The sequence below is a fragment of the Lagopus leucura genome, unplaced genomic scaffold (genome assembly GCF_019238085.1).
Source record: "Lagopus leucura isolate 7727_CA_CO unplaced genomic scaffold, USGS_WTPT01 Super-Scaffold_100001, whole genome shotgun sequence".
Classification (NCBI taxonomy): Eukaryota; Metazoa; Chordata; class Aves; order Galliformes; family Phasianidae; genus Lagopus; species Lagopus leucura.
In genome coordinates this window covers 51,287,465-51,313,839 of record NW_024962262.1, presented here as the reverse complement: position 1 = coordinate 51,313,839, position 26,375 = coordinate 51,287,465, and the positions used below count along the sequence as shown (strand labels likewise).

The 26,375-nt window shown below is 40.6% G+C and overlaps 2 protein-coding genes across 6 annotated transcripts; both read right to left on the bottom strand.

Annotated features, from left to right (window-relative positions):
- Nucleotides 1-1,626: 1,626 nt before the first annotated feature.
- ASMT (acetylserotonin O-methyltransferase) lies at nt 1,627-25,275 on the bottom strand. 5 transcript variants are annotated; one of them, XM_042866974.1, is made up of 11 exons: nt 25,218-25,275; nt 25,013-25,074; nt 10,173-10,327; nt 9,083-9,267; nt 7,020-7,194; nt 5,687-5,816; nt 4,979-5,047; nt 4,383-4,501; nt 3,525-3,665; nt 2,445-2,567; nt 1,627-2,187 (listed from the first exon to the last, which is right to left on the bottom strand). In XM_042866974.1, the coding sequence occupies exons 4-11, from the start codon at nt 9,152-9,154 to the stop codon at nt 1,976-1,978; spliced, it is 1,041 nt and encodes a 346-aa protein (XP_042722908.1). In that variant the 5' UTR covers nt 9,155-9,267; nt 10,173-10,327; nt 25,013-25,074; nt 25,218-25,275; the 3' UTR covers nt 1,627-1,975. The 5 variants fall into 5 exon arrangements, with proteins under 5 accessions (XP_042722908.1, XP_042722907.1, XP_042722906.1 ...); XM_042866973.1 differs by lacking the exons at nt 25,013-25,074; nt 25,218-25,275 and adding an exon at nt 25,155-25,192; XM_042866972.1 differs by lacking the exon at nt 25,218-25,275 and having other exon boundaries at nt 25,013-25,134.
- Nucleotides 13,990-25,002, bottom strand: AKAP17A (A-kinase anchoring protein 17A). The gene is made up of 4 exons (XM_042866971.1): nt 23,857-25,002; nt 21,589-21,737; nt 20,255-20,495; nt 13,990-18,891 (listed from the first exon to the last, which is right to left on the bottom strand). The coding sequence occupies exons 1-4, from the start codon at nt 24,616-24,618 to the stop codon at nt 17,986-17,988; spliced, it is 2,058 nt and encodes a 685-aa protein (XP_042722905.1). The 5' UTR covers nt 24,619-25,002; the 3' UTR covers nt 13,990-17,985.
- Nucleotides 25,276-26,375: the final 1,100 nt, after the last annotated feature.

Here is a 26,375-nt window from a genome sequence, read left to right as displayed (position 1 = left end):
AGATGAATATAGATTTTCATTTAACAAATTCAGCATACTGCCGTTATCATTATCAATACTCATGTGCATTTTTTTCCCCCCTCAGGTAAAAGGCAGGATTACCATTGACATCAGCCATGAGGAATTCTAACTCAAAGTTGTAGGATGCACCATTTTACATGCAGCAGCACATCAACCACGATTGTCCTATCTACTGATGCTGGTAACGGTGCAGCCATGTGAGCAACAGGGAGCATGTGAACAGGGACTTTATTGGGGAAAAAAAGCATATGAAAGAAAGCATATGCTGGACTTTCTGATTCCCCAGCATACATCATTGGCCATTTTTGCTGTGCTCCTCATTCAAGAATATTAACATTAATTTCTCCTTGGTAAAAACTGTAGATGGTTTATTCTTAGTCACTTAATTCACTTACAAAGGCAATTAATTCACAGATACCACCATAGCATGAAACTGCCACCCTTACCAAAGCGGTCCAATAAGCAAAAACATCTCTCTGAACTGTTTTAAGGTTGGGATGGGGATAGCAGCAAAGACCTGAGTCAGCCCCACACACTGCCCACTGGCTGCTCAGTCAGCCTTGTTTGATTACTTTGCACGTGTGCCTGCTTGCTGCAGGACACAGCACCTCGCTCTGTCTAGCCAGCCAGCACTCAGAACAAATTACTCACAGGCAGCAGCTCCTGGCAAAGTCACCTTCCTGCTGCAGATCTCCCAGGAGCTCCTACGAAGAGCATCTCAGTCTCCAGGTAAATATGTGACAAACAAGTGTTCATGTTGCATCAACAGAATGACCCACCTTTTCCAAATGATTCTCACTCCAGCAGTCTGTATTTCTGCTTCCAAAAACTGGGTGGGTTATTGCAGATAGTGCTTGACCAAATTATTTTGCTGAATGTCTCCTGATAATTCTTGAAGACTTACCAAGTATGTAGCTAAACGCTAAGGCTGCACCATTCTACCTCCCAGCTGCAACAGAATGGCTTGAGTTGGAAAGGCCTTCAAGGATCATAAAGATCCTATACCACTCCCACCCCTCCTGCCACAGGCAGAGCTGCCAGTTGCTATCTCAAGTACTCGATCAGATTGCCCAGGGCTTCTCACAAAATCAAACAATACAATGAACTGTTGAAAACCATGCTGAAAGAAATGGGTGAGTAAGATGATAAAAATAATGGCAATAATATTCAGGGAATCTGATGATGTGGTTACTGTTCAGGAGGTTAAAAAAAAAAAAAAATTAGAAAAAAAAAAAATCACAGAAATGGAGAAGCATCCAGTCTAGCCTTGAATACCTCCAGGAGCAGAGCAAACACAACCTCTACAGGCAACCTGCTTCAGTACCTCACCATTCCCTCAGTAACGTCACCAGGCTTAGCTAATCATCAAGTTAGACTACAAAATTTTCTCTCTCAACTTCAACACAAATCCAGAAGAAATTTAAAAATAAATCATTTTACATGCTAAAAATCACCAAACCTCAAAGAGATTTTCTCTGGAAACTCAGACAAGATAAACCACAAGGATATAATATAGTAATCTTATACTACTTTGGTTCCAAGGAATAAAAAAAGCATATAACACAGCTCAGTACAGTGGTCAGTTTTATTATGTTGGAATCCACAAATGAAAATTCAGCTTCGCTTTTGTCAGGTACTCTGTTAAAATAAAAATAAAAAAGAAGAAATATATGTAAAGTGGTTAGCAGCAACACTGCACATTTCTTTCATGGGTAATTTACTGTGGAACAGATGTCAAATTCTCTCTTGCTATTCAGATTCAAAGGCAAGCCCTAGTCAGGCTGCTGAATTCACAACCTATCCACACTGAAAGTGTATTATTAATGATTCTCCTGATAATCAGCTAACAGAGAAGTTGACTTCCTTCAATAAAAACTACATCTATAATAGCCTTCTACGAAAAGAATATCACATTTGTCCACGTGTACTTAGTAATACAGAATGAAAGACACTATCATTTCCTCCCCAGAACAGCATCATAGATTTTTCCAGTTCTCCTGACTCGGACGTCCCTGAAGCCAGCTGCCCCAAGGAGCTCGCTGTACTCAGCTGCTGTTCGTTCCTTTCCTTCTGTCTGCACCAACATGTTCAATGAATACAGCTGGGTTTCCACAGGTCCGCTTCTGTCTCCTCTCAGGAGTGATTCAACCAGTAGCACTCCACCACCTGGTTGAACAAAGAGTGTTATGAAAACCCTGCGAAGATGGGATGTTTTTCAATTGAGTTGTTAGACCAGATCCTATTCTGTTCTTTCCAGAAGCAGCAGCCTCTCAGTTAAGTCTTGTTTTTTCATCACAGAGGACAAGAAGGGAGCAAAGTCATTGGAGCATCACACTTTTTGGCTACCCCGTTGCTGAAGCTGTGTGATCCATATAACTAATGGGTGGGAGTCTCCCTTTCTTTTCCCCAAAGCTCATACCTACCAGGTCTGCAGGCCTTATAAACTTCTGCCAGCAGCTGCCCACATTTTTCATCATTCCAATCATGCAGTATCTTTGATAAAATGTAGAGGTCAGCTTCAGGGATTGAATCTTTAAAAAAATCTCCTGTAAAGCAAAATACGTGTTCCACACAAAACTCCTGAAACAAAGAGGAGGTTCAGCAAGTATCTTTTGTTCTCTTAAGATCTAAGGACTCTGGGTTTGACCCATGACCCACATCAGACCTCAACAGACTAACCCACTAAAATGGAGCTACACCATAAATCCATCAGGAGAAAACACATGTTTGCACCTCCTAACACTAGTTACACAGTCATGCCTTTTACTCAGCATCTGGTGTACTGCATTTACTGCATTCATATCTTTCTATTCACAGCTTACTTTCTCATCAGCACTCCTAGTTCTTCACATCACTATACATATACAGCCTTTCCCCTGTTTCTTCATCTTTGCTTTAACATATTTCTTCCCTTCTTCAAAAGCTTCTTTCTTTTCTCATAACTTTAAGCAATACTAAGTCCTTTCAATAAAGATTTCTGAAGACATTAAACACAAGATGTCCCTAAACACATTTTCATCACAGATGGTACAAAGGCTATTTGAGGACCGGATAAGAGTAACATGGGTTAGCTCATCCACATTCAAAGCCTGAAATATGACAGCAGTCTAGCAATCACAACCAGGGAGGGAAAACCCTTGCTCAGAGCAGGGGAGGTGTTCCATGCATCTGCTAGAAGGCCTATACAGGAGATGAGGGAATGTAAGTGAGCTTGCAACACAGCATGGCAGTTGTTAAAAAGCTGTGACGATACAACCCTGACAGATTTGCTTTTGGGAGTGCTTAAAGATATTTAAGCTGCTCTGCACACCAACTTTGGCTGTCAATACTTTCACGTTGTCTGGATAAGTGACTAATTCAAGGCAGTGTTGAACAAGAGCACTTTTGGTCACCAGTCTCCCCAGTGAGCAACCAGCCATAGGCAACCCATGCCCACCACAACCCTGCAGGCCTACATCGCCCCACCACTGCTAGCACCTTCCCACAGAGATGTCTGCACCTACCTTCATGGAAGGCAATCCGTCGCTCCTCTGGGGGAACCAATCGCTCTTTGGCCACTTGTACAACTTTGGGCAGGTCATAAACTGTGACTGTGCAATTTGGATACAAGAAAACACATTCTTGGGCCAGAGCTCCTCCACCACCTTTGTGGAGAGAAAAGTAGATCAGTGCTGAAACAAAACCACCTTGTTCTGCACACCTACTGTAAAGCAACATCAGCAGTGGTGCATCCAGCTCTATGGCACCTGATGGCGTATGTTTGTCCTCAAGCGCCATAGAAAAGGAAGAGGAAGGACGGGAGTGGCCATTCCAGCCTGCAGGGTCAGCTCCAGCTCTTACAGCCCTTACACAGCACCTCAGCCAGTGGTGGGTCACAAAAGGTGGGAAGTGAAAAACAGAGCTGCCAAGTGAGGGATGGAGCAGTAAGGTAACCTAACAGGTTCCATAAATCTCAGCAGTGCTCAGCAGCAATGGGGAAAGAGAGTGCAGGCATAATGGCACATCAATATAATAGCAATGACTGTAGAAGAAAGAGTCTCTGGCACTGGAAGAACATATCAAGCAAGGAAATACAAAATAGCAAATCTGACATGTAATCGAGATGAGCCACTATACGCACATATGAGAATCCACAGACAAAAACTTGAGCTTCCTAATACACCAATCTAATATTTTTAAAAAACACATTCAGAATGAGAAAACATCCCTCTGTTGCTGACAAGATTAAGATATACCCTTCTTTCCATTGCTTTGCCCATCATATAAAATAGAAGATGCTCTTCTGTATTTTTTTAATTTGCCTTCCTCAAGCTTGGAAAAATAATTCAGAGGCTTTTTGAAAAAGATCTGCTGATGCTCACCTCCCAGGTCATAAATCTGTGTGAAAGGAGAAAGGTCAAATGCAGTAAGTACATCTCTGCCACATATACTCCAGATTGAGTTCTGGCCAGCCAAGAATTTCAGCATTTCTTCTTCTGATCTAGTAACAGACACAGCATACAGAAACGTAACTTAGAAATGTAACTCATAGTATTCTTAGTGACTCTTTATCATAGAATTCTTACTAAGAAATTTAGCTTAAGCATTGATATCTCATTTTATTTGCAACCAATATCTTCCCTTTGCACATAAACCTAGCTTGAGACTTATCCAGCAAAAAGGAATAGGTAGGCACTGATGCACTTGAATTGGGAATTAAATATAGCAAAGTCAATGAGTGCACTACTGCTAGTTCTTGTACTTCAGGGAGACCTGAGATTTCTTTTTCATAATAGGAAATCATACATTCCTATTCAAAATATCCAAGTGTTCCAGTAATGGATATTGCTGAGAAGGGAAAACTCTGCATGATGTTTTTAATGAATTGAATTCTCACATCACAATATTAAAACTCAATCATAATTAAAAACAAATTTTGCCTACCACAAGAAATATATTTATATTAATATACTAATACCTGTACATGGCTCCAAAGAGGTCTTCAGATGAAATGCCAAAAGCTCTTTCATATTGATTTCTTCCTTCTCTAAAATAGCAATAAAAAAAAAAAAAAAAAACACATTAGCATATTAGCATGGATTCCTTCTTTACTGCAAACACACACAGGAGCTGAGGTTAGTAGACAGACTATATGTCTCTGTGCCATGGATGTAATGACATCCCTGCCTGCCACTCCCAAAAGGTGGCGAAATATTTCAACAAGAATGTCTTGTTCTCCATGGAACTACATTTGAGGCAGAGGTGCAAAACTGGTGTGATGATCACCAGTCACCACCTTCGTGCATAGCCAGTTTGTTCGTTTGTTGCAGACTAGAATAAGTGAGACTCCATGCCCTACAGTGAGCTACTCTATTATGCCTTTGCAATACAAGTATCCTTAGTCATTGCTAATCAACATTTATTTTGATGTCTCCAAAAATAAAAGCAACTGCAATGAACAAGTTGTCTCCCAAATACCAAAACACACAGAGGTCCTTTCTAGGTCTACTCTAGGGAGGAGATAGGAGGAGAAATGGACAAACATGCAGTAGCAACAGCAGTAGTTTTTTTTTTTTTTTTATTTTCTCAGAACTATCCAACATCTTCTGTGCCCCTTCTAGGGACGCTAAGAAGAGAAACACAAATGTAGCAAAGTAGCCTGCAGCACCCACATCCTCCTCCTCACCTCACAGCATCAGTCAGGTAGTGCCAGCACAAGTAGACGGTATTGGAGTAATACATCATAATATGATACTGAGACTTGGGACTTGACTTCGTAAGGTAGATATTGGAAATTTCTGTGTTTCTGTAGAAGGCTAAGAGGCGAAATAAGTACATTTACTAACATATATGATATCATCTTGCCAAGCCCATTGTACAGCATGATATATATACACATTATCAGAACATATCTGTACATCCCAACAGAGAAACATGTTGCTTCTACACTTAGTTCTTCCAAAGGTAATGCGTAGCACAGTATTCTGGGGGTGGTGAGGGCTGATGAAACCTGCACTGTCCCATTCAGCATGGGTAAACACTATCTACCTGTGTTTCCTTCAGAGTCAAACATCTCAGGAACAGTAAGAGGAACATTTCGTAAGGTTCATTATTTATCTACATGCTTCTGCTGTCAGAATAATTTCCCTGAACTCCTAGAGCACCTGCTGTAAGCCTGAAACGGGGCAAGAAAACACAACCACACCAGGACTCAAACATTTCAAAGTTCATCATCACTAGCTGTCTGATGGGCACAGCCTTTTCTGATTACATGGACTCAAAGACTTCAGCGCAAGATGGAATTCCTCTCACTTCTCAGTTCAGACCAGAAACCTAACAAGCTCCTTTCACACAGTGGTAAAACTTCCAAAGAAAACAAATGTGCTTTTAAGTTGCCTTCACATTTTGTTTTAAAACTTAAAATCATGACCACACATCAGACTTCTCTGGAGACAAGCTCTGTAGTGATAGTTATCTTGTACAAGATCATTTAAAGCTCTTGCACAAAGAAGTTTAAAGATAAAGGAAACCCCAAGAGAGAGTTTCTGTATGTCTCCAATCATGCTGACATTTCCTGCTTCTCTTTCAGATGATCTCTTCTTTAAGCTATGGTAACCAGCCTAAGACTAGGTATCACCTTTCCTCACACTTGACCTCAGTTTCAAAATCATGAGAACTTTAAGAGTTTTCATTTCTTCCTTCTACCCTTTAAAGGGTGCAAAGAAGATGGAGCCAGGCTCTCTTTCATGATGCCCAGTACCAGGACAAGAGGCAGTGGGCACAAACAAGAATAAGGGAAGTCTGAACACCAGACAGTACTTCTGTGTTGTGTGGGTGAAAAAGCACAGGCTCCCAGAGGCTGTAGAATCTCCTCCTTGGAGATCTCCAATAGCTGCCTGGACATTGATCTGGCCACCCTGCTCTGGGTGGCCCTGCTGGAAAGGAGTTGGACCAGATGAACCCAGAGGTCCCCGTCAATCTCAACCATTCTGTGATTCCCCTTCATCTTCCTTCTTTACCTCCTTCTCGTCTCAGCTCTACTGCCAAAAGCTTCAATCCCACACAGGCATCCAGAAGTCTTTCCATCCCCATGATGCTTGTACCCAAGCGTGCAGCAATGACATCTAAAGATAGAGGTTGTCCTGACTCCAGCAGAAGATCAAACACTCCTAACTCACAGGCAGTGAACATAACCTGGAAGTGAGAGGAAGGGCTCAGGTGAAAGTACCAAAGTTAACTTCATTTCCAAGTTGCTTTGTTGGAGAAAATATACACATAATAAAATATCTTTTTACCTGAAAAAAAAATTATTTCATATGCACAAGTCCAGCTGAATATTCTCTAAGCACTGATAATGCCATAGATTCCTTATAGTGCCACCTTATTTTTATGTTTACTAGCCAAACCAAACAGTTTTTTTTCAGACTTACAAAGTTCATGCTTAAGGGCCATTCTTCAGTTGTAAATGTTCTTGATTTTAGCTTTGTTTCAGAACACATTTACAAGTCTCACTTGTTTGGTTGCCTTTTTTTTTTTTTTTTTTTTGGCTTGGAGAACTTAAGCAAAGGTAAGACTGTGAGTTTGTTGGCTTTATGTTTTGTTGGTTTGGTCTTATTCAGAGGAGGGGGTCATTCTTTTTTTCTTTCTTTTTTTTTTCCCCTCCCCTTTCAACTAATTATTTAACATATGCTATAGGGAAGGGGTGGATATCCCACTCTGTAGACCCTCTTTGAGTAATGCCCACACACGACTGATTAATTTTCAGGTACCAAAGTCCATAGCTACAGCAGAGTCTCCAGGGAAGGGAGTTTTGTCTCAACCGAGACGGCAGCCTTATTCAGGCCAACAAAAATGCACTGTCTTCTCAAAAAGAGTGAAGGTGTGTGTATAAGCTTTAGAGAGAAGCCTTAAGACAGACATACACAACTACACATAACAAGAAAAATATCCTTCTCTAGCTATAAACAGTCAAATTTGTAAGTAACAGATAACATATTTCATTGGCCACCTGAAAGCCCCACAAAACCTGCGTAATGTCATCAGCTCATTGGACTACTGATATCTACGGTGATTTGATAATGTCCAAGGGAAGCTACTCTTACCCTCAGAAAGAACAGCATGGCTTAACCAAAGTTGAGACTGTTTCTCAAAAACACCATATTGCTTTTAATTTTGAAAGTGCTGGGCAATCTTATTTCTCACCAAGCAGAAAGGTCTGTCGTCATCTATTTTTTCCTCTCTTCACTAAGTGTTCTGCACTTCTGGAGCCTTTGGATTCAGCAGCATTTACAGACTTCTGAAGTGTATTCTTTTTGTTACCATGTTGGCTAGAGGTGCAGCAGAAGACAGTAGGAAAGATAACTAGAGTTGTAAATGGAGAGAAAACCTCCACTGCATTGGAAGACGGGATTTTTCTGCCTATGTCCACACACAAAGGCAAACATCAGCAAGTGTTAAGGAAATTACAACTATTCATTCTAACCTTGTGCCATGATCAGATGCTGTCTGGAAAAAATAGCTTTAAAGAAGACCATCCTTTTAAAGTCAAAAAGTGACAAAAAATGGAAGTTACCAAAAATTGCCTTCTGCAAAATATAAATCAAAAAATCATGTGAGAAGAAAGGAAACTCTCTCAGAACATATCTGAAAAATCTCACCATTTGTTGGGTATGAAAAGGGAAAAGGCAGAAACACAAGGCAGTCTTCTGGCTCTCAAACTCCAAACAAAAAAAAAAAAAAAAAAAAGAGAAATCCCATGATGTAAGGAGCCTTGCTCATTTGAGGCAGACAACAAGTTCTCAGCTATAAAGCACTGTGCTTTCAAAGCCTCCAGCAGCGACAAGATCTGCTCATCCTAAGGTCAGTGGGATCTCAATAAACATTAACTCTAACCTGAGGAGCCAAAGTTCTCAAACTTTTGTCTTCTCAAATTTCCTTCACAGCTAGATGAGGAGATAGGATAGTTTCCTATGAGACAATTTTCTTTCTAAAGGTTTAGATTAAGGAACTAAGGTGAGATCCTTGAGTATTTCTTTCACTTTGCTTTTAAGATTTCTATCCAAGACTGATTTATGGTTCTTACCTTTGAGACTAAAAATCCATTGCTGTATTGAAAGATGATTTGAGGATAGTCAAGGTCTTCTGTGGAGTCCATCTTCCTTTAGTACTGAGGCACAGGTTCTCTGCTCCTCTTAATTTAAATAAGCTTCTTTCCACTAGGCACAGCACATCAGCTGATCCACTTAATCTCATTGCTTCTGAGAAACACTTTGGTTAACAAACACATAAGCTAAGTTATTTACCTTCAACAGTTTTTTTAAGGCAGCCTCAACTATTTCTTTGCATCTTTCATAATCAAGAACCAGGCTAAGAAGTGTTGGTGCAGATTAAAGCAAATACCATTGGTTCAGTGGTCAATTAACATGACGGTATTTCAGAAACAACTGAAAGTTGAAGATGTCTGAGGAAAAAACGAGCTCTGAAGATCACACTACAGAGCAGATATGAGGAACCTGAACTCAGTATAATGCACCAGTTCATAAACCAAACCCAAGTCTTATCCTAGGCTTCTTCAAAAGCAGCTCTATCCCATCACACTGATGTCTTGATGCTGAGAGACATTCCTAGTACAGGAAGCCCAATGAAATGGGACCAGAGGACAGAAGACAACTTGGTGGCATGCTTCTTCAGAAGTGAAACTGGGACATTCTCATGGGTTATGAGTGGAGGAGCATCCACTCAGTTCAGAAAGGTCTAGACATCCTCCTAGCCAAGCCAAGCATCTCTGACCTTCCCAGTTTCACTCATCCATCAATCATCATGAGCTAGGAGACACACACAATCTTTACCTTGACACCACTGAAACAGGGACCTGTTCAGATTAGAATAGCATGACATCAAGGCTTAGCCATACAATTTAAAGAATGGCATAACTACTGCAAAGCATGCAGGAGGGGACCAGAGAAGTGCTGTGACAAGCACAAGTCCACAGACTGCCATGAAGCACACTCCATAGGCTATCCATAGGCACAGAAACAGCAAGACCAAGGAGAGGCTACAAGAGCCTGTCTGCTGTCCTGCTTTGTCACAGTGATCAATTTGTTCTGACAGTTGTCACGCAAGCAAAGTCTACCAAAAAAAAAACAAAAAAAAACACACACCCCTAAACTTACTCCTCATGTTTTCCTTTATTTTGCAGGTGACCATGAGATGACCTCCAAATGACAGACGTGGAATAGATGTCATCATCATCAGCCCCACTGTTCATTACACCAGCTTGTAAATGCTGGTCATCATGCCCTCAGCATTTTGTAAAAGCAGGCCCTTTCTAGAAAGGAAAGAATCACAGTTTTTATATTACACATTTAGTGACCCTTCAATCAATAAGATTAAATCAGACCTGACTTGGGTGATATGGCCATGGCAACATGCTACAAAATAATGCTTTTCCAGTTGTAGTTTTTTTCCGTGCTTCAGCAGTAAGGTTAACAGTCAAAACCTGAGCAATACAATGCAGCTCAACACTTTGTGTACTTTATCTCACTGCATCTTTAAAAAGGTGCACTTACAGTACTGTCCCAACATAAAATTTTGATGTTCTCCTTTTCCTAGGAATTAGGGTTCTATTTATCTGCAACTGCAGAAGGCCAGTTCAGTGCTTTTCCTTCGATCCTACCTCATTTTTAGAAGAAACAGGCCAATTCAGTTTCCTATACTTTCCTTTTTGCCACTCTGAGGATGCAGCAAAACTTTAATAACTGAAAGTTTCCTTTTGACAATCCATATTTTCTATTATGTTCCTTTCATTATAGCCAGAAAATACTGTATTTGTTTTAGCCAGTAATAAAACAGTGAAATATAACTAGCTAACTGTAACTAACTCTTGAAGTAGTTATCAGCCTTTTTCCCTTCTGTACACAATGCAAAAACCATCTATGTTTCCTATATTCTATCAACACAAGGTGTACTGCATTACCAACGCGTTTCTGCCAGACATAAAAAAGCTACAGCTCACCCAAACTGTACAAACAGAGTTCACCATCCTGGACAACACAGCCTGCAATTACAGTGTTATGGCCTTGCCTGATGTGTCTGTACAGATTAGATTCTGCTGGTTTTGTATTGTGAATGCTGCAGATCAAACCATACATCCTTGCCCGCGACTGTAAAATGTGAGCTGATGTATACAACAAGAGGTGGCTTCTTTGAAGGAAAACTAGACAACAGATTCCAATAACACAGCTACACTTAAAAAAAAAAAAAAAAAGAGCATCTTCCCCAGCTATCCCCACACCCCAAAAGATATTGACTAATCACAGCTATCATTTAGGTAATGCATATTGGAATTGTGATTCTGCAAATTTCATTCACTTCACCAAATCTAAAACCGTTCTCCCCTATTCCTCAGACCCATTCTAAAGACAGTTCTACAGGAAAAGAAAACGCTTAAAACATCTCAATTCTCGTAGTTCTAACTAAATAACAAAATGGTTATGTGCATGGCTGATAGAGCCTAGCAATGAGCCATAGATCCACTCCACTTGAGGCAAAGTTGTAGGTACAAGAGGCTCTGGTTATAAAACAGCCACACAGTCGATTAAACCACCTGGAGTTCTTTTTCAATTGACTAAATGCATCTGTCAAGGACACCAGATGCAATCATCTAATGGGATTACTACCAGCAGAGAGATATAGGGGAGGAGGGTTACGGATAACTCACATCAGATTGATCTAGAGCCACATGTACTGTGTTGCTGTATCCAAGTAAACTTTACTGGGGCTTAAAGCCTAAGCCCCTTGTAAGCTAAAAATGCATTCATGGAGATGAACTTGCAGTGGATTTCTGCCTCTGAAAACCCCATCAAGGTTTTTGTCATAGTACTTAGATCACACTCAGGCTAAAGCTGATACTTTATCTTCAGGTTTCTGCTCTGGTAATAAATTCATCTTTGCACTACAGACAAACATGACAAAAACAAAACACCATTTTTGTATAATGCTTAAAAGAAATTCTTAATGAATAAAGCATATTTCAAGTGAAATTAATGTGCCTGCTGGTGAGAAATAACAGCTGACAGTATTTTCATGCATACAACTTTCTTTATGAGCAATAAGTCTCGGGGACACGACAACACCATCAAGCTTCTGTAACACTACCATGGAAACAACTGCTCTCACTAACATTCAGCCTCTGAACATACTGAGCTTATTGTCAGGAGTCTGTTGGCCTGGAAGTTCATTAAGATAATAGATGGTGCTTGTTAGCAAAGGACGCTAACAAGCCAAGACAGTATCATACTTTTTCTTTGTCAGAACATTCAGCTTCAATGAAACTTTCTTCTTTTTCACTTCTTGTTCTTCTCATGTTTGGCTACCAGTTTTGAAAACAGCTAGTTTTAGTTTTTCCTGTTTACATCACATACAGTACTGGCAGACATTTGTAGCGGGCAGGAAATCCTGTATACCCAGCTCAGTCTCTTTCCCCTTTCTCAGCAGGAACTCTGATTGAGAACATATTTGAAGCCATAAGCAATCTGTTACTTCCAAACTGAGCTTCAGTGACAAGTCTCCCCATGGCTTGACATAGGTAAGCACCCCTCTTATCACCTGCTGACACATCTCAAATGCTTGTTACAGCCTTATGCTCTTTGTGATCAACATTCAGGGCAGACAGCAAAAGGGAAAGACACTGACAGTCCTTCCCTTTCCTGGTTAAGGTAGACAGTAGCAGACACTCCTACTAGTACTTCCTAGGAGATTACTCAGGCATATTCCCATAGTCATGCACAGAATTGCAGGGAAGATCTATCCCTGCAAGATGATAAATACTTGCTTGGGCACTTGCTGCTGGACAGGTTGAGACTTCTGGGCTGAAGACTGCCCAGAGAACCCCCACACCATCAACCCTTTTCTTTGTCCTACAAATAATCGTTTCAAGGATGGCACTCCTGAGCATCCCACCCAGACCAGGTGGAACTCACTTTACAGCTGCCACCAGTGCACATGTGACTAGATTAGTTATCAACTGAAGAACATTCCAAACAGCTTTATACTTTCAGAAGTTGTACCTGTACCTATGGCAAAACCAATCTACAGATTTATTGTTAGGTAGCAGAAGATGCTGTTGGGGCCATACAGCGTGAAAGAGGAAAATTGGTACAGTGTGCTTTCTGTATTATGATTAGGAAAACAAAACAAAACAAAACAAACAAACAAAAAAAAAGGCCATGCATTACAGGCCTTCAGTCTTCCGATTAGGTACAACAGAAAAATACTGGTACACTTCCTTTTGATACCAGTAAAGTGACACTTACACATAAGAACATAAGACAGCAATGGGATAGCTTCCACATACCCCATACTGAAGGAAGAATTGCAACCCGTTTGCAGCCTTAAACACACTCTAGAGACAGCTCTGTAAATTTATTGTGATGCTGCAAGAGAGACTGTGCAATTAACATGCTTGTCAGGCTGGAGAAGGACCACGTCAATATAAACTTAATGAAATTAAGTACGGGGGGTTGGACTCGATGATCTCTGGAGGTCCCTTCCAACCCCTACAATTCTGTGATTCTGTGAAATGACTGTTGCATCCAGATTATAACCAAACCTCAAAGGCAGCATATCAGACATAGGCAATGCATATATTTTCTTTTAATCATAATTTAAAAAAGATTTAACCTGTATAACAATACAAGATAACAGAGGTTGTTTCTCCTTACCCATTTATAAATTAAGGCACATACCAAACTACTCAGTTTAACTGTTGCCTTAACTAATACCCCTGCTTAACTAATACCCCTGCTCTTAAACATGAGCAGCTGCAAGTCTCTTACACAGTGTGTTCAAAACTGCCTTAAAGCTGACACCTGTGATGTCCAGACTGCACTGATCAGTCATCAACTACACAATCCCATATTTGCTATGTTGGAAGCCAGTGTTAAAATTACCATTTACTCTTAACAGTTTTCAAGACGCTATTTTCACATGACATTTGAAGCGTTTTATTAGCACAACCTAATCATCCATATCCCTTTATTTTATGTCACTGAATAGCTTACTCTACAAAGGCAGACTCAGTTAGAAGAAATACGGATATAGTCATGGTTTTAGTAACCACTTCTTACTCATCCCGATTACTTCTGGCAGTAAGACTTGCCCATTATCAAAATTACCACGGCAACCAGTAAGCAGACGAAAAGCCTCACAAGAGACTGAAGGGCTTGGAACATTCCTGTGTATAGGAAGTAGTTTCTGTTGAATAAGCTACTCTTCCAGCCATATTTCAGATAAAAACACTGATATCAATCTCTATTTCCAGTCACTTTGCAAGGGAAATAAATAGGAACACTAACAAATGGGATAATACATGTATAACTTTGATGCAATGAAGCAAAAGTAATGCATATCTCACGGCAAGTGAAAGCAAGGAGTAAGAGTCAGATAACCATTGGTACATAATTCTCATAGCCCAATTTCAGGAGTTAAAACATGCAAATAGATACCTTTGCAGAAATTCTCACAGTTGGATTTCTAGCAGCTAAATGCCTGAGAGTAAAGTTAACAGAGTAGCCTTACGTGTTAGTCAGTATCTGTCCAATATTCACCATATCAATATAAATTCAGTACTTCAAAAGCATTTTGGGATGTCTTTGATAATTATTAGCTGTTAACTCTTAATGAATGTTAAAGAAGGTAAAGACCAACTAATTTTTTCAGCTCCTCAAAGTCAGTCCTGCAAATACAAGCAGACAATCAGCATCACAATGTTCTTCCAGAAGAGAGTAAAATATCAGTGACTGTAATATGTAATCTTCTAGAAGCCATTATAAAGCCTGCTGGTATTCCAGATTCTTTCATTTGAAACACAAAGACCTCTAAAATGCACTTGGTAGAGATACAATGACATATAATCAATACAGAACAAGTGATTACTATCAAAAATAATGTTCTCCATGTTATCGCACCACCGAGGTTTTTGAAGTATTACAAGCACATACCTCAACAATAAGAAAAAAATTTTAATAGATGGTATTGGGCAGAGCAGAACATAATTATAGCTGCGTTCGTATCAAAAGATTACAGTCTCAACAAGTTTCTTTGCAGTTCAAAGACATCATCAATGCTGAATTTGGGAACCAATAGCACAAACATGGTGGCGCCCACTACAGTTCCACGGTACATCCACACTTATCACAGAATAGAAAAATATCTGAACAGGTTTTAAACTGACTGCCTTGTGGGTGCTGTTGGTTACTTGCAGTACAAAAGCATTCAGCTATAGGCATCATTATCAAGGCCATATAGAGTGAAATAGACTAGAACATGCCAAGTCCTGGGTTACCAACAGATAGAACAGATGGAGTAGACAAAGAAGTTGGTCTATAAAGAAGTACCACTGTACCATGCCAGTCATTCAGCTGACAAAAAATTATCTTGCAGTCCCAGGTACCATAGGATGGCATTATTATTTTTTTTTGTTTTGGAGTCCATGTCACTGTGCATCTCACTATGTAACTGAATAACAACAACCAAGCACCATCAACCTGCTCACTGCTATGAATGAAGTTAACGTTAGCCCAGCCAGACCCAGGTTACAAGGAAACAGGATGCAATATTCATTTCAGTGGATTCAGCACCGGAAAGACTTTGGAGAGCTTTGAAGCAAAACATGCATCTGAAACAATACCTCAAAGTGTTAATACTAGATGAAATTCTGCAGTGAGCATATTTATTGGGCAACTTTAAGCAGCAGTTTTAAGAGGCTGTGATTGGGTCGAGCTGGCTGAAAGACCACTACCTTCATATTCTCTCCTGACATTTAAAGTAAGCATTTGCAAGTAGCTTCAAAGCACTTTTAGGCTTTTAATCAACTGAATACTTTATGTTACTGTACTTTTTGTATGTTGTATGAAGACAGTGCTCAATATGGTGTGTCAGGCTAAACAATCAAAGCCTGACAGATGAACATCCTTCCCCTTGCCTCTGTCAGCCCCTAATTGCTCTGACCTCAGACACTGCATTGGACATCAGGGGAACTTAACCTGAATTTAATCACTTCAGGCTGGGATATCAAGCCTACTCTTGGTGCCTTCTTTAGAGCGAAAAGCCAAACCACCTATCCAGCACTGCTTTCTTTTGTATCGAGAAATAATATCTCTTGGATTTTCCTAATATGAACACTTTTTGATGACTGCCACTGCCTTAAGCGCTTTCATATCTGGCAATAACACAGTGCATTAACAGCCTGAAGACCTCCTGAAAGTAGCACTACATACTAGCATTACATATATTACATATATGTAATTACATATATTAATTGCCAAGATCCTGACATAAATCCCAGTGGAAATCCACAGGATACATTGTGGAAATACTAAACTAGTAAGAATCCTAACCCTGAGCTCAAAAACATTGGTATTGACAGCCTTAGGTCAACTCCTTACAGAACTGCAGATGGAATCACAGTTGTTTTTTTTTCCCCTTCCCTCAAATATGACGTTACCATGGATAGCACATCAGTTATTTGATAGCAGGCTAAAGAGAGTCACAGAGGTTTACAAACAGGCATTCCATCAAAACTTGCAATCAACATTATAGTGGGTTTCAGCCAAACTGTTACAAAATATAAGTTTATCTTCAACTAGATAGATTTCTAATACTTCAGCAAAGACTGTAGAAAATTAACTCATCAACAAAAGCATCTGCTCAGAATTCAGGAGACTGGTGGTATTGAGATGACTAGATAAATCAGTCTGTGGATTCAAGGAGAGAAACAAAGAGGCACTCCCCACATCAGGGTAGGGAAAACTGCACCCCAGGAGCACACATCCTGCTGAATTAACAGTGGATGCAGCTGTAAATGACAGGACTGGCAAGACAAGCAGCTAAGCCTCATTATTCAAATGTTTGTTTGTTTTAAACAAAATGATTCTCATACAACAATTCTGCAGATATTAACATACTGACACATGAAAACAGCGACTTCAGTTCACTGGAAACAGGTTTCTCTTTAATTTTACCATAAAAAGGCAAAATAAACTCTTTCACTGTAACGTTATAGCTTTTCATATTCCTGAGCTCCATTTTAGAAGCAAATGTAGTCTTAAATGCATTTAACAAGAGACACTGCAGCCTTACTTTCCAACACCACAAGTAAAAATAATTTAGCAAGAAGGCCCCTTTTTCAAAAGACAATGGCTAGCTCTGTACGTACCTGAAAAAACGCTTCAAGTGGCTCTAACATCACCCGAAGTAATTAAAAGCCAAGTATGTCAACAAGGCAACAAAACAACTTTTCCACCTTTTTACCACTGCTTTTTACTTCCTACACCAGTGTGCCTTTCTTACATGGAAAGTATTACTACACAAAGGGCATCACATACCAGAATAGCTTGGGCAACAAAGCCTGGCACTATACAGATGTACGAAGGAATCACAGCAGTTTAAAAGATTTCCTGCATATCTTAATAGTCAGTTTTAAGAATCATAAGAAAGTCTTGTTATCTGTCTCAATCAGGAAAAATTCTATTTTGTTAAACATGATTTCATTAAGTACACCAGAAAGCATTTTAGATAAATCTGTAGGTCAAAGCTTGTCACAACTGGAGTTCCTGTAACTGGCACATACATAAGAGAGGAAAAAGTAAATCAGCTGAAATTACAATTTAGAAAACTGAAAAAAAAAAAAAAAAAAAAAAAAAAAAAAAAAAAAAAAAAAAAAAAATCGAGAAAGCAGGTTGGCTTTTAGCACAGTAGGAATTCAAATACGAGCAGTACAACTACATTGTGGTAGAAACCTAGAAAGAGACAACAAAGCACAACAGAACTTCGAAAAATCAGGCATCTATTTTAGGGACTAGATGCAAGTTATGCATTGGTTGAATCAGAAGTGTTTTCTTATAGCAGTCACACCAGTGAGGTCTCATTTACGACTTTCTGGCCCTTGTGTCCAACCACAGCCTTTTCAAACAGTCGGGGCCTCCATTACCCACTCCAAGTACTCCTTTGCTTACTCAGTGATCTCCTCCGGTACCTTCGTTTCCTGCTTGAGCTTCTGCGACTACGGCTTTTTTCTCTTCTGTCTCGTTTACGTTCACTACTGTGAGTTCTTCTATAATGTGAACGTCTGGGGCTTACACTTCTTCGACGAGGACTATGACTTCGTTGAGGACTGTAACTTCTGCTAGAGTGTCTATAATACCTCCTTTCCCTCCTCCTTCTTTCATCCTGGTAACTCGCATCTCTTCTGTGCCTGGTTCTCTCTCGCTTACCCTTACTCTCATCAGTGTTTATGCTGCTACATGAACGGCTCTTTCTTCTCCTTGGCTCTGTGCTTTGTTTGCTTTGCTCACAGCGCGAGTCCTTCTTGCAGGTATTCTGCTTCTGGTTATTGGCAGGAACACATGACAGTGTTGAACTTCTTTTCTCTGAACACCTCTCCGAGTCCGTGGTATGAAGTTTCTGACCTTCTTTGACATCAACTCTGTCATGAATATTGCCATTCAAATACTTGCATTGAGCATTTACATTCTCAGGGGATGGTAGTTCTCTTTGAGAGTCTGATGCCAGTTTGTCTGTAACAGCCTGTCCTGAGGTAGAAGTGATGCAGCTGGATGACACGGTGTGTGGAACATCACCAGCAATTTTCACAGTGCCAGACTGAGATGCTTCCGTTTCTTCTTTGCTTTGATGAACTGCATCCATTTTCTTGCTAAGAAGATTGTTCAGTAGTTTCTCCCTCAGTTCTTTTTCTTTTCTTTGCAACCCCAGTGCTCTTTCTTTTTCTTCTTCCACACGTCTGAGCTCAGCCTCCTGAAGCTTTCGTTTCTCCTCTAGTTGCTGAAGACGGATCTTTTCTTCATTTTGTTCTTGTTCCAAAAGCTTTACTGTCTGAAAGACAATGAAAGGGAAAGTAACAGTAAAGAAAATACTTATAGATCTGTTCATGCTTCCAAGTCGTACCATAACACATAAGCAGCAAACTGGTAAGAAAATAAAATGTCTTATGAACAGACGTTGAAGGTCCTAAAATAAAAGGATTGCTTCCTCTGCTACAGGAGAGAAAAATAAATAAATAAACAAATAAAGAATGCTGTAATAACATGCAGTTGTTGTAAGGTGAAATATCAGTATAACATTGACAAGAATTTTGTGGATTCAGTTTCAGCACTTTCACAGTGCAAAGAAGAGTTTCATCTTTATGCACCCTTAGTATGAGAAATGTAACACCCAAGCAAGAGCAACATATCAAATATTTCAAGTTGTATAATTCTCAAGCTCAACACTTGAAGGTTTCAGACAAATTTAAAACTTAATTTCTCCTACAGTTTTGTGACCTATAATTCATAAACTACTTTACAATAGATCTATTAAAAAAAAAAAAAAAAAAAAGCAGTCACATAGAAACTGATTCTCACATTGTCAATCACTTTACTGACACATGACACTAAAGAGAGATTCAAACTTTTTTTTTTTTTTAATTCCACCCCAAATGGCTTGGTGCAGTCCTCAATATTATAGACAGAAAAAAAACCTCCTATTTTATGAGTCTACTTGGCCACAAACCCCACAAGAACTACTCCTCTTTTCTCCTAGCATACAATTGACCATTTAGCCCTGTATGAGCTCTAATTCAAAAACACTACTGAGATAGACCAGCATCAAAGAACAAAGTGTGCTTTGCCACACTGCTTTTCATTCCTGCAAAAAAAATTTCAAGTGTATTACATAATACCTTAACAAAACTTTACCCAAATCTTAATCAAATACTAGTGAAAAAATAAAACCATCACCGTTAGAGACAGACTCTAACATTCAAAACTTTAATTGACAGTACTTGCTCCTGAGTATGAATCATTCTACATGTTTTTCAAACATTAAATAACGAAACCCCTTTCTCTGAAACCCGAAATAGTGGAACTGCTGAAGGCTACAGTGGAAAGAGTACCAAAACCCAAATCAGAAATGAGGAGTCTTATATCTTAGCGTCTGTTTAATTAACGTTATCATGTTTACATTCTTTTCCTAGCCTTGAGAGGACTGCCAATTAGTCTTGCAAGGACTACAGATTCAAGTTCACTTTTCCATTCACCTTTATGTGCACATTTTACCAAGGGCTCATTGCAATGTTTTGAATTTTTGATCTGAACAACAGGTTTAGTACAACCCCATGAGGAGCAGCAGCCCCCCACTCCCACCTACATCAGTTGTTCTGCCGGGTTTCTCATTAGCTTTTGCAATAAATAATAGTTACCTTTGCCCTGCTTAGCAGTTCTGCAATTAGCCTAATGGACTGAAGATTTCTCTGTGCCAACAGGAGCTTCCTTTCTTCTAACTTTATCTTCTCTTGAAGTTTCTTTTGTTCTTCAGCTTGAAGTTTCTCAAGCTGCTTTTTGTTTCGTCGAACTTCACGATCTTTCTGCTTCTGTTCTCTCTTGCGCAGTTTTTCTTCTCTTTTTCTCTCTCTCTCATATTCTTCAAGTTCTCTCTGCTTCCTAAAACGAGATTACATTTTTACCTTGTCTAGGGCAGATGCAACTTTAGACTCTGGCTACATATAAAAATATATTTCGTACTCTGAATTATTTTTTTTCTTAATATACGTTTGTTGATTACTGAATAACTGAAATAAAAAACAGTGCATTTTTTTAGCCCTTACGTGTGCTGATAAAAACAATCACCAGCTTGTCAATATTTAAAAATATGCTGATATTCAAACATAAAACATGGTTATAAGAGATTAAAAAAAAAAAACAAAACAAAACCAATTCTATAGGGACAATAATGATATATTACTGGGCAGCTAGGCATCAATCATCACAGTGAGATGAAAATTTCCAAACCAATTAACAAGTGTGTGGGTTGGTACTTTTTATTGCAGGCACCAAGGAAAAACAGTAGCTTATGCTAAAGGTTTCTGAGATCAGACTTACAATGGATTATTTTAAAGAAACTGACTATTTTGCAGGTTTGTTATGTTGAACCAAACAAAAGTATATGTGACAACCTAAATAACTTACTGAGTAAATTAATAGTTCTGCTTCAATAAGATGGTTTACATCACACTTCTAGAAACTGTTAAATAATCAAAATTAAGCAGTGAGAAATTATACCCATCAAAACAAATGGGCATAAAAAATCTGCATTAACAGTTATATTCTGAATAATTGTCATGGTGACATCTGGATTTACATCCATTTTCTTAAAATACCACTGTTCAATATGCTTTCATCTCATTCTTTTCTAGAAATAGAAAATACCAATGCTATGAGCAAACAAACTTCACAATATTTGTTACTTACAAGTAGAAGAAATGTGTTTCAAGACCCTAGAATTAAATACTTACAGAAAAAAAAAAAAGTTCAAACTATTCTTCTTCATCTCCAAGTCCCACGATCCCTGAACCTTACTACCTTGAAAGGACTACAATATTCTCACTCATTTTTAAGTGCTTTGCTTCACCTGCAGGAGTAAGTAAACTTTGCAAGTACTCAGTTGTTTTCTATTGATGCAAACAGGAATGAGTAACTGCAGTTTAGCCATACTTTACTGTTCAGGATATAACTGAGAGCCGTAAGCAGTAACTACCTTTCTTCCTCTCTTTGTTTTTCCTCAGCTTCCTTCTCCCGGCGTTTTTGTTCTTCTCTCTGCTTTTCAAGCTCTTGAAGCTTCTGCCTTTCAAGCTGACGCTTCTTAATTGATGCATCACTGAGGTGTTTTGTTGAGTCAAAAGAAACCTTTATAGAATATAAGTTAAAAGGGATGTAAGTAAACAGAGCAAACAAACAAACAAACAAAAAAAACAGAACAAAAGACAGTGTAAATACAGTCAGAAACAAAGTGTTTTTCAAAACAAACAAGCACTAAAGAACCATAAGATGATGACTGGGAAATGCCTCTGAAGGTTACTTCCTACATGCTAGAACAATGAGGTACCAATTTACACTTTTCTGTGTTTTGACAGCCAGCTGTAAACTGCATGAGGTTCAGGCCCAGGCTGTCCAATGTTTTCCAGAATAGCAAATTGAAATTTCAACTCATGTATGCCACAGCTCTAGGCAGAAATGGGCCTTAACAGAGGCTTCCCTTTGTGTGCAACCCTGCAATCCTGAAGTTCTTCTGGGGAAAATAAACAGTCCTAAAACATTTAGCATCTGGTTTAAGCAAGTGCCTGCTCACCTACCCTAGCGTAAAATTCACAAATTGAGATATATTAGGCTGTTGCTTATAGCTATAGATTTAACACAGGAAACACAACATGATGATGCTGCATACAACTGAACAGCGAGATCTGGGGAAATGCTCATCTTCTAGAATGCATGGACACAGCTTGGCCATGTCCAGCTGCACCCAAGAACACACATCGCACTCGTGGTGTCCTCAAATCCTGTGTGAAATACCACAACCTGGTCTAGTGGGCAGCACCTCTGTCCACAGCAGAGCATTTGGAAATAGATGATCTTCAACGTCGCTTCCAACCCAAACCGCCAAGTGATTTTATAACTCTGCAATACCACCCACGTGCAAGCAGGGATCTGTAACACAGGCCGCTGTATTGTGGAAGACATGAACCATGGAGCACAGAAGAAGGAATACATACCGTGCAGTGTAATTTGGTCAAACAACATAAAAACAGTGTTTCAATAAAAGTCCTGTAGAAACAGAGCTGGACAGTCTTCTGACCTCGCATGAAAGTGATCTGTCTTGACAGCACAGACACAGTCTTCTCTCTCTGCTATCAATTCCAGGACAGCTGCCAGGAAGGCATGCATACTCTTGCACAGAGAAACCAAATTTGGGAACCTCAATCCACTGCACGCAAGTGACAGTTCGAATTTCACATCCCCTTGAGAATAGGAGGGTATAGGTACAACACTGTATATGTTTCAGCTGACCAACTTTGACAACAAGATAATAACTGCCTAAATTAGAACTTAATAAATTAATATTTGCATGCTCCCAAATTACATAAATGAATACTCAAGCTTTTTCCTGAAATCTGCTTGCTCATTGGATGAATGAAAATCAAATATACTGAAATAAGCAAGCAATTCAGCCAATATACAAATACACAGACAAGTCTCCTAACATATCACAACCTCTCCTTAGGCCATACTTGCACAGATATAACGTGAAGAGACGGACAGATAATCTCCCATCAATAACTTCTAAGACAACGAGGTCACGGAGAAAGAGATCTGAAGAACTCAGCATGTAAATATTATGAATTCAATACACTGGATTCACAGAGAAATTGGCTAACATGTTGTTTCAATGTTTGAATGGCCTTTCTGTTCATGAAGTACGCTAATCACAATTAACTCAGTATTCCACAGGCCATAGAAACCACACAGCATTACTTCACAATTCTGACACTTGACAGATAGAGCTCCTTATCAACACAGGTATTAAATATAAAGGCTGTCACTCTTCCCAGAATTTCTAATTGTTAGTGTACACAGAAGAAAATGTACTTTAAAGTCAGCCTTGGCAAGTCTGAATTTGCTACAAATTATTTTTTAAATTAAAACACAAGATTTGCAAATATATATTACTTTATAAAATCCATCTAACAAGTAATGTTCCCAATATTTGGTAGTTGCTTGGCTGTTTTCGTATCAGTAAATGCTTTGTTTAGGGAAAAAAAAAGAGCGAGAGCAAAGCCTCATCCTGCTTTGTTTACAGACTAACGGCATGTTTATTCTATCACTTTCCTTTTAGAACTGCATTAGGACTGGTTCCCCAAACCGTATAGTAACGCCAGCTGTTCTCACCATACAGTAATGCCAGCTGGTAAACAATTGTAGGCTTTAGGCACTATGGAATTAACATTTATCTGTGACAACAGCTTCTCACCTTTATATTGCAAGCCACAGCCTTGCCATCATCGCCTTTAAACATCAGCTTCATCCCTCGCAGGGCATTCATGGCTTTAATGAAACCTGCATACTCCCGATACTGAACATAAGCTTCAAAATTTAAATGGCCTCCAAAGCTGAACGTGTGAAAATTTCTGCCAGTCATTTCTTCTCTGTAAGGGTCCAACATGGGTATGTCCACATTACGTATTTCTCCAAATTTCTGGAAAACTTTTGTAAGGACTTCTTCACTTGGCTTTTCTGAGCCGGAGTCCTTTGCTGCAAACCACTTACAAGGTAAGCCTTCTAGATGAATGGTATCCGGCCTTTCCCCTGGCAAAGTTTCATTCATGTCTTTTGCATCACGGAAAAACGAATCCCAGTCATGCCTGGTAGGAAAGTCAATCTTGTATTCTGCGGCACGGACTTTCAAAATGTCAGAGAAGCCACTCAGCTTGATCGTTTTGCCATCGAGGCACGCAAGGAAAGACTTGACTAAACTTTTGTTTTCAACCTCTCCTTCGAACCGGATGAAATCCATCGTGCTTTTGGAAATCCGCAGAGTGGAAAACTGATGGGTTTGCACCATCCCTTTCAGTCTTTCCATCACTTCCCAGTTCGAAATGGACTTTCCGGGTTGTTTCAGCTGAGGAAGTGCCACACTGATGGTCATTTTTGTAATGGGTTTAAGGTATAACCCACAGGGAGCACAGAGCTCTACAGCTTCTGATGTATCATGAACTATCGTTGCAGCAGCCATAACACAGAAAAAGCACAGGATGAGAAAAAATAAATAAAATAAAGATGCAAGTTTAAAGTTGCAGGCCCACAGTAGTCAAATAAAACAGCCCTTATCCGTAAACAATCCAATTCTTTGGACATTTAACCATTCCCAACCAACGTCTCCTAACACAAGAGTCAATTACCGAGCTAAAACCGAGCGGTACAAACATCTTAAATTACTTTACAACCACCAGAACCTACAAATAATTAAAACTCAGCAAGGCCTCAGAAGAAAAGGAGCCGACGGCAATCTCGGGGCACACACGAAGCCGGCTCGCGGCGACGGCTCGAAAAGCGGCTCGGCTACCCCTGCTGCAGGGAGGGAGGAAGGAACGGGAGCGACGTCAGCCCGCCCCGAACAACAAACGCACCCCAGCGGGGAGCGCTGCGAAGGCTGCCCCGTTCGCCAGCAGGAAGGCTCCTCGCGAGCTGCCTGCAACGACACAAAAACACCCCTTTATATAAAGGCCCGCAGCCCCGCCACCGGCCCTCGGCAGCCTCACCACTACGAACCACGACGGCGTCCCCGACCAGACGCCGGCGGAGGCGCGGCTCCCCGCCCCCTCCCCGCCTCACCCGTAGTCGCCGGGCCAGGCCGGGTGCCGGGTGGGCCCCGCAGGAAACGGCCGCCAACCCCGCGTGCGCCGCCACCGCCGCGCGCAGCCGCCGCAACTTCCGCTTCCTGTCCGGGAGCGATGGCGGCCTCCGCGGCGGTGGAGTGGGACAGAGCGGGTGGTGGCGCATGCGCAGCGGGCGGCGGCCGGTGGCGGTGGAAGGCGCTGTGTGGTTGCGCTGGGTGCCGTGGAGCGCTGTGTTTGCTATATCTGCGTTCTCCCTCAGAGCAAAGAATTATAGAATCGTTTGAGTTGGAAGGGACCTTTAAGGATCAAATCGTCCAACTGCCCTGCAGTGCACATGGATACCTACAGCTAGATCCAGGGTACTTAGGGCCCTGTCCAGCCTGTCCAGCCACTGAATCACAGCACTGTAGGGGTTAGAAGGGACCTCTAGAGATCAAGTCCAACACCCCGCTAGAAAGGCATCTGGACAGGTCTTCAGAAGAGACTCCACAGCCTCTCTGGGCAGCCTGTTCCAGTGCTCCATCACCCTCACAGTAAAGTTCTTATGTTTGTATGAAACCACCTCTGTTCCAGTTTCTGCCCCTTGTCCCCATGTTATATTGCTGCACGCCACCAAAAAGACTCTGCCTCCATTGACTTGATTCCTGCACTTCAGATAATTGTAAACAGTCTCCATCAGAAGAGGGGTGGCCAGCAGGGACAGGGAGGTAATTATTCCCCCCTACTCTGCTCTTGTGAAGCCTCATCTGGAGTAATGTATCCAGGTCAGGAGCCCCCAGTACAAGAAAAACAGGGAGCTGTTGGAGAGGGTCCAGAGGAGATCAGGCAGCTGGAGCACCTCCCCTATGAAGACAGGTGGAGGGAGCTGGGCTTGTTCAGCCTGGAGAGAAGAAGGCTGCAGGGTGACCTCATTGCAGCCTTTCAGTACCTAAAGGGAGCCTACAAACAGGAGGAGAGTCAACTCTTTGAAAGGGTAGATAACAGCAGGACAAGGGGAAATGGTTTTAAGTTGAGGGAGCGAAGATTTAGGTTGGATGTCAGGGGGAAATTCTTTACAGAGTGGTGAGGGGTTGGAACAGGCTGTCAATAGAGGTTTTGGATGCCCCATCCCTGGAGATGTGGAAGGCCAGATTGGATGGGGTCCTGGGCAGCC

Coding starts and splice junctions, on each gene's coding strand:
- AKAP17A (XM_042866971.1), bottom strand. CDS start 24,618: ATGGCTGCTGCAACGATAGTTCATGATACATCAGAAGCTGTAGAGCTC. Junction 20,496..21,588: donor AAACAAAGAGAGGAAGAAAG/GTAGTTACTGCT, acceptor ATCTCGTTTTAG/GAAGCAGAGAGAACTTGAAG. Junction 18,892..20,254: donor AACTGCTAAGCAGGGCAAAG/GTAACTATTATT, acceptor ATTGTCTTTCAG/ACAGTAAAGCTTTTGGAACA.
- ASMT (XM_042866974.1), bottom strand. CDS start 9,154: ATGGACTCCACAGAAGACCTTGACTATCCTCAAATCATCTTTCAATAC. Junction 5,048..5,686: donor TACCTGACTGATGCTGTGAG/GTGAGGAGGAGG, acceptor TTGCTATTTTAG/AGAAGGAAGAAATCAATATG. Junction 2,568..3,524: donor ACGGATTGCCTTCCATGAAG/GTAGGTGCAGAC, acceptor TTTGCTTTACAG/GAGATTTTTTTAAAGATTCA.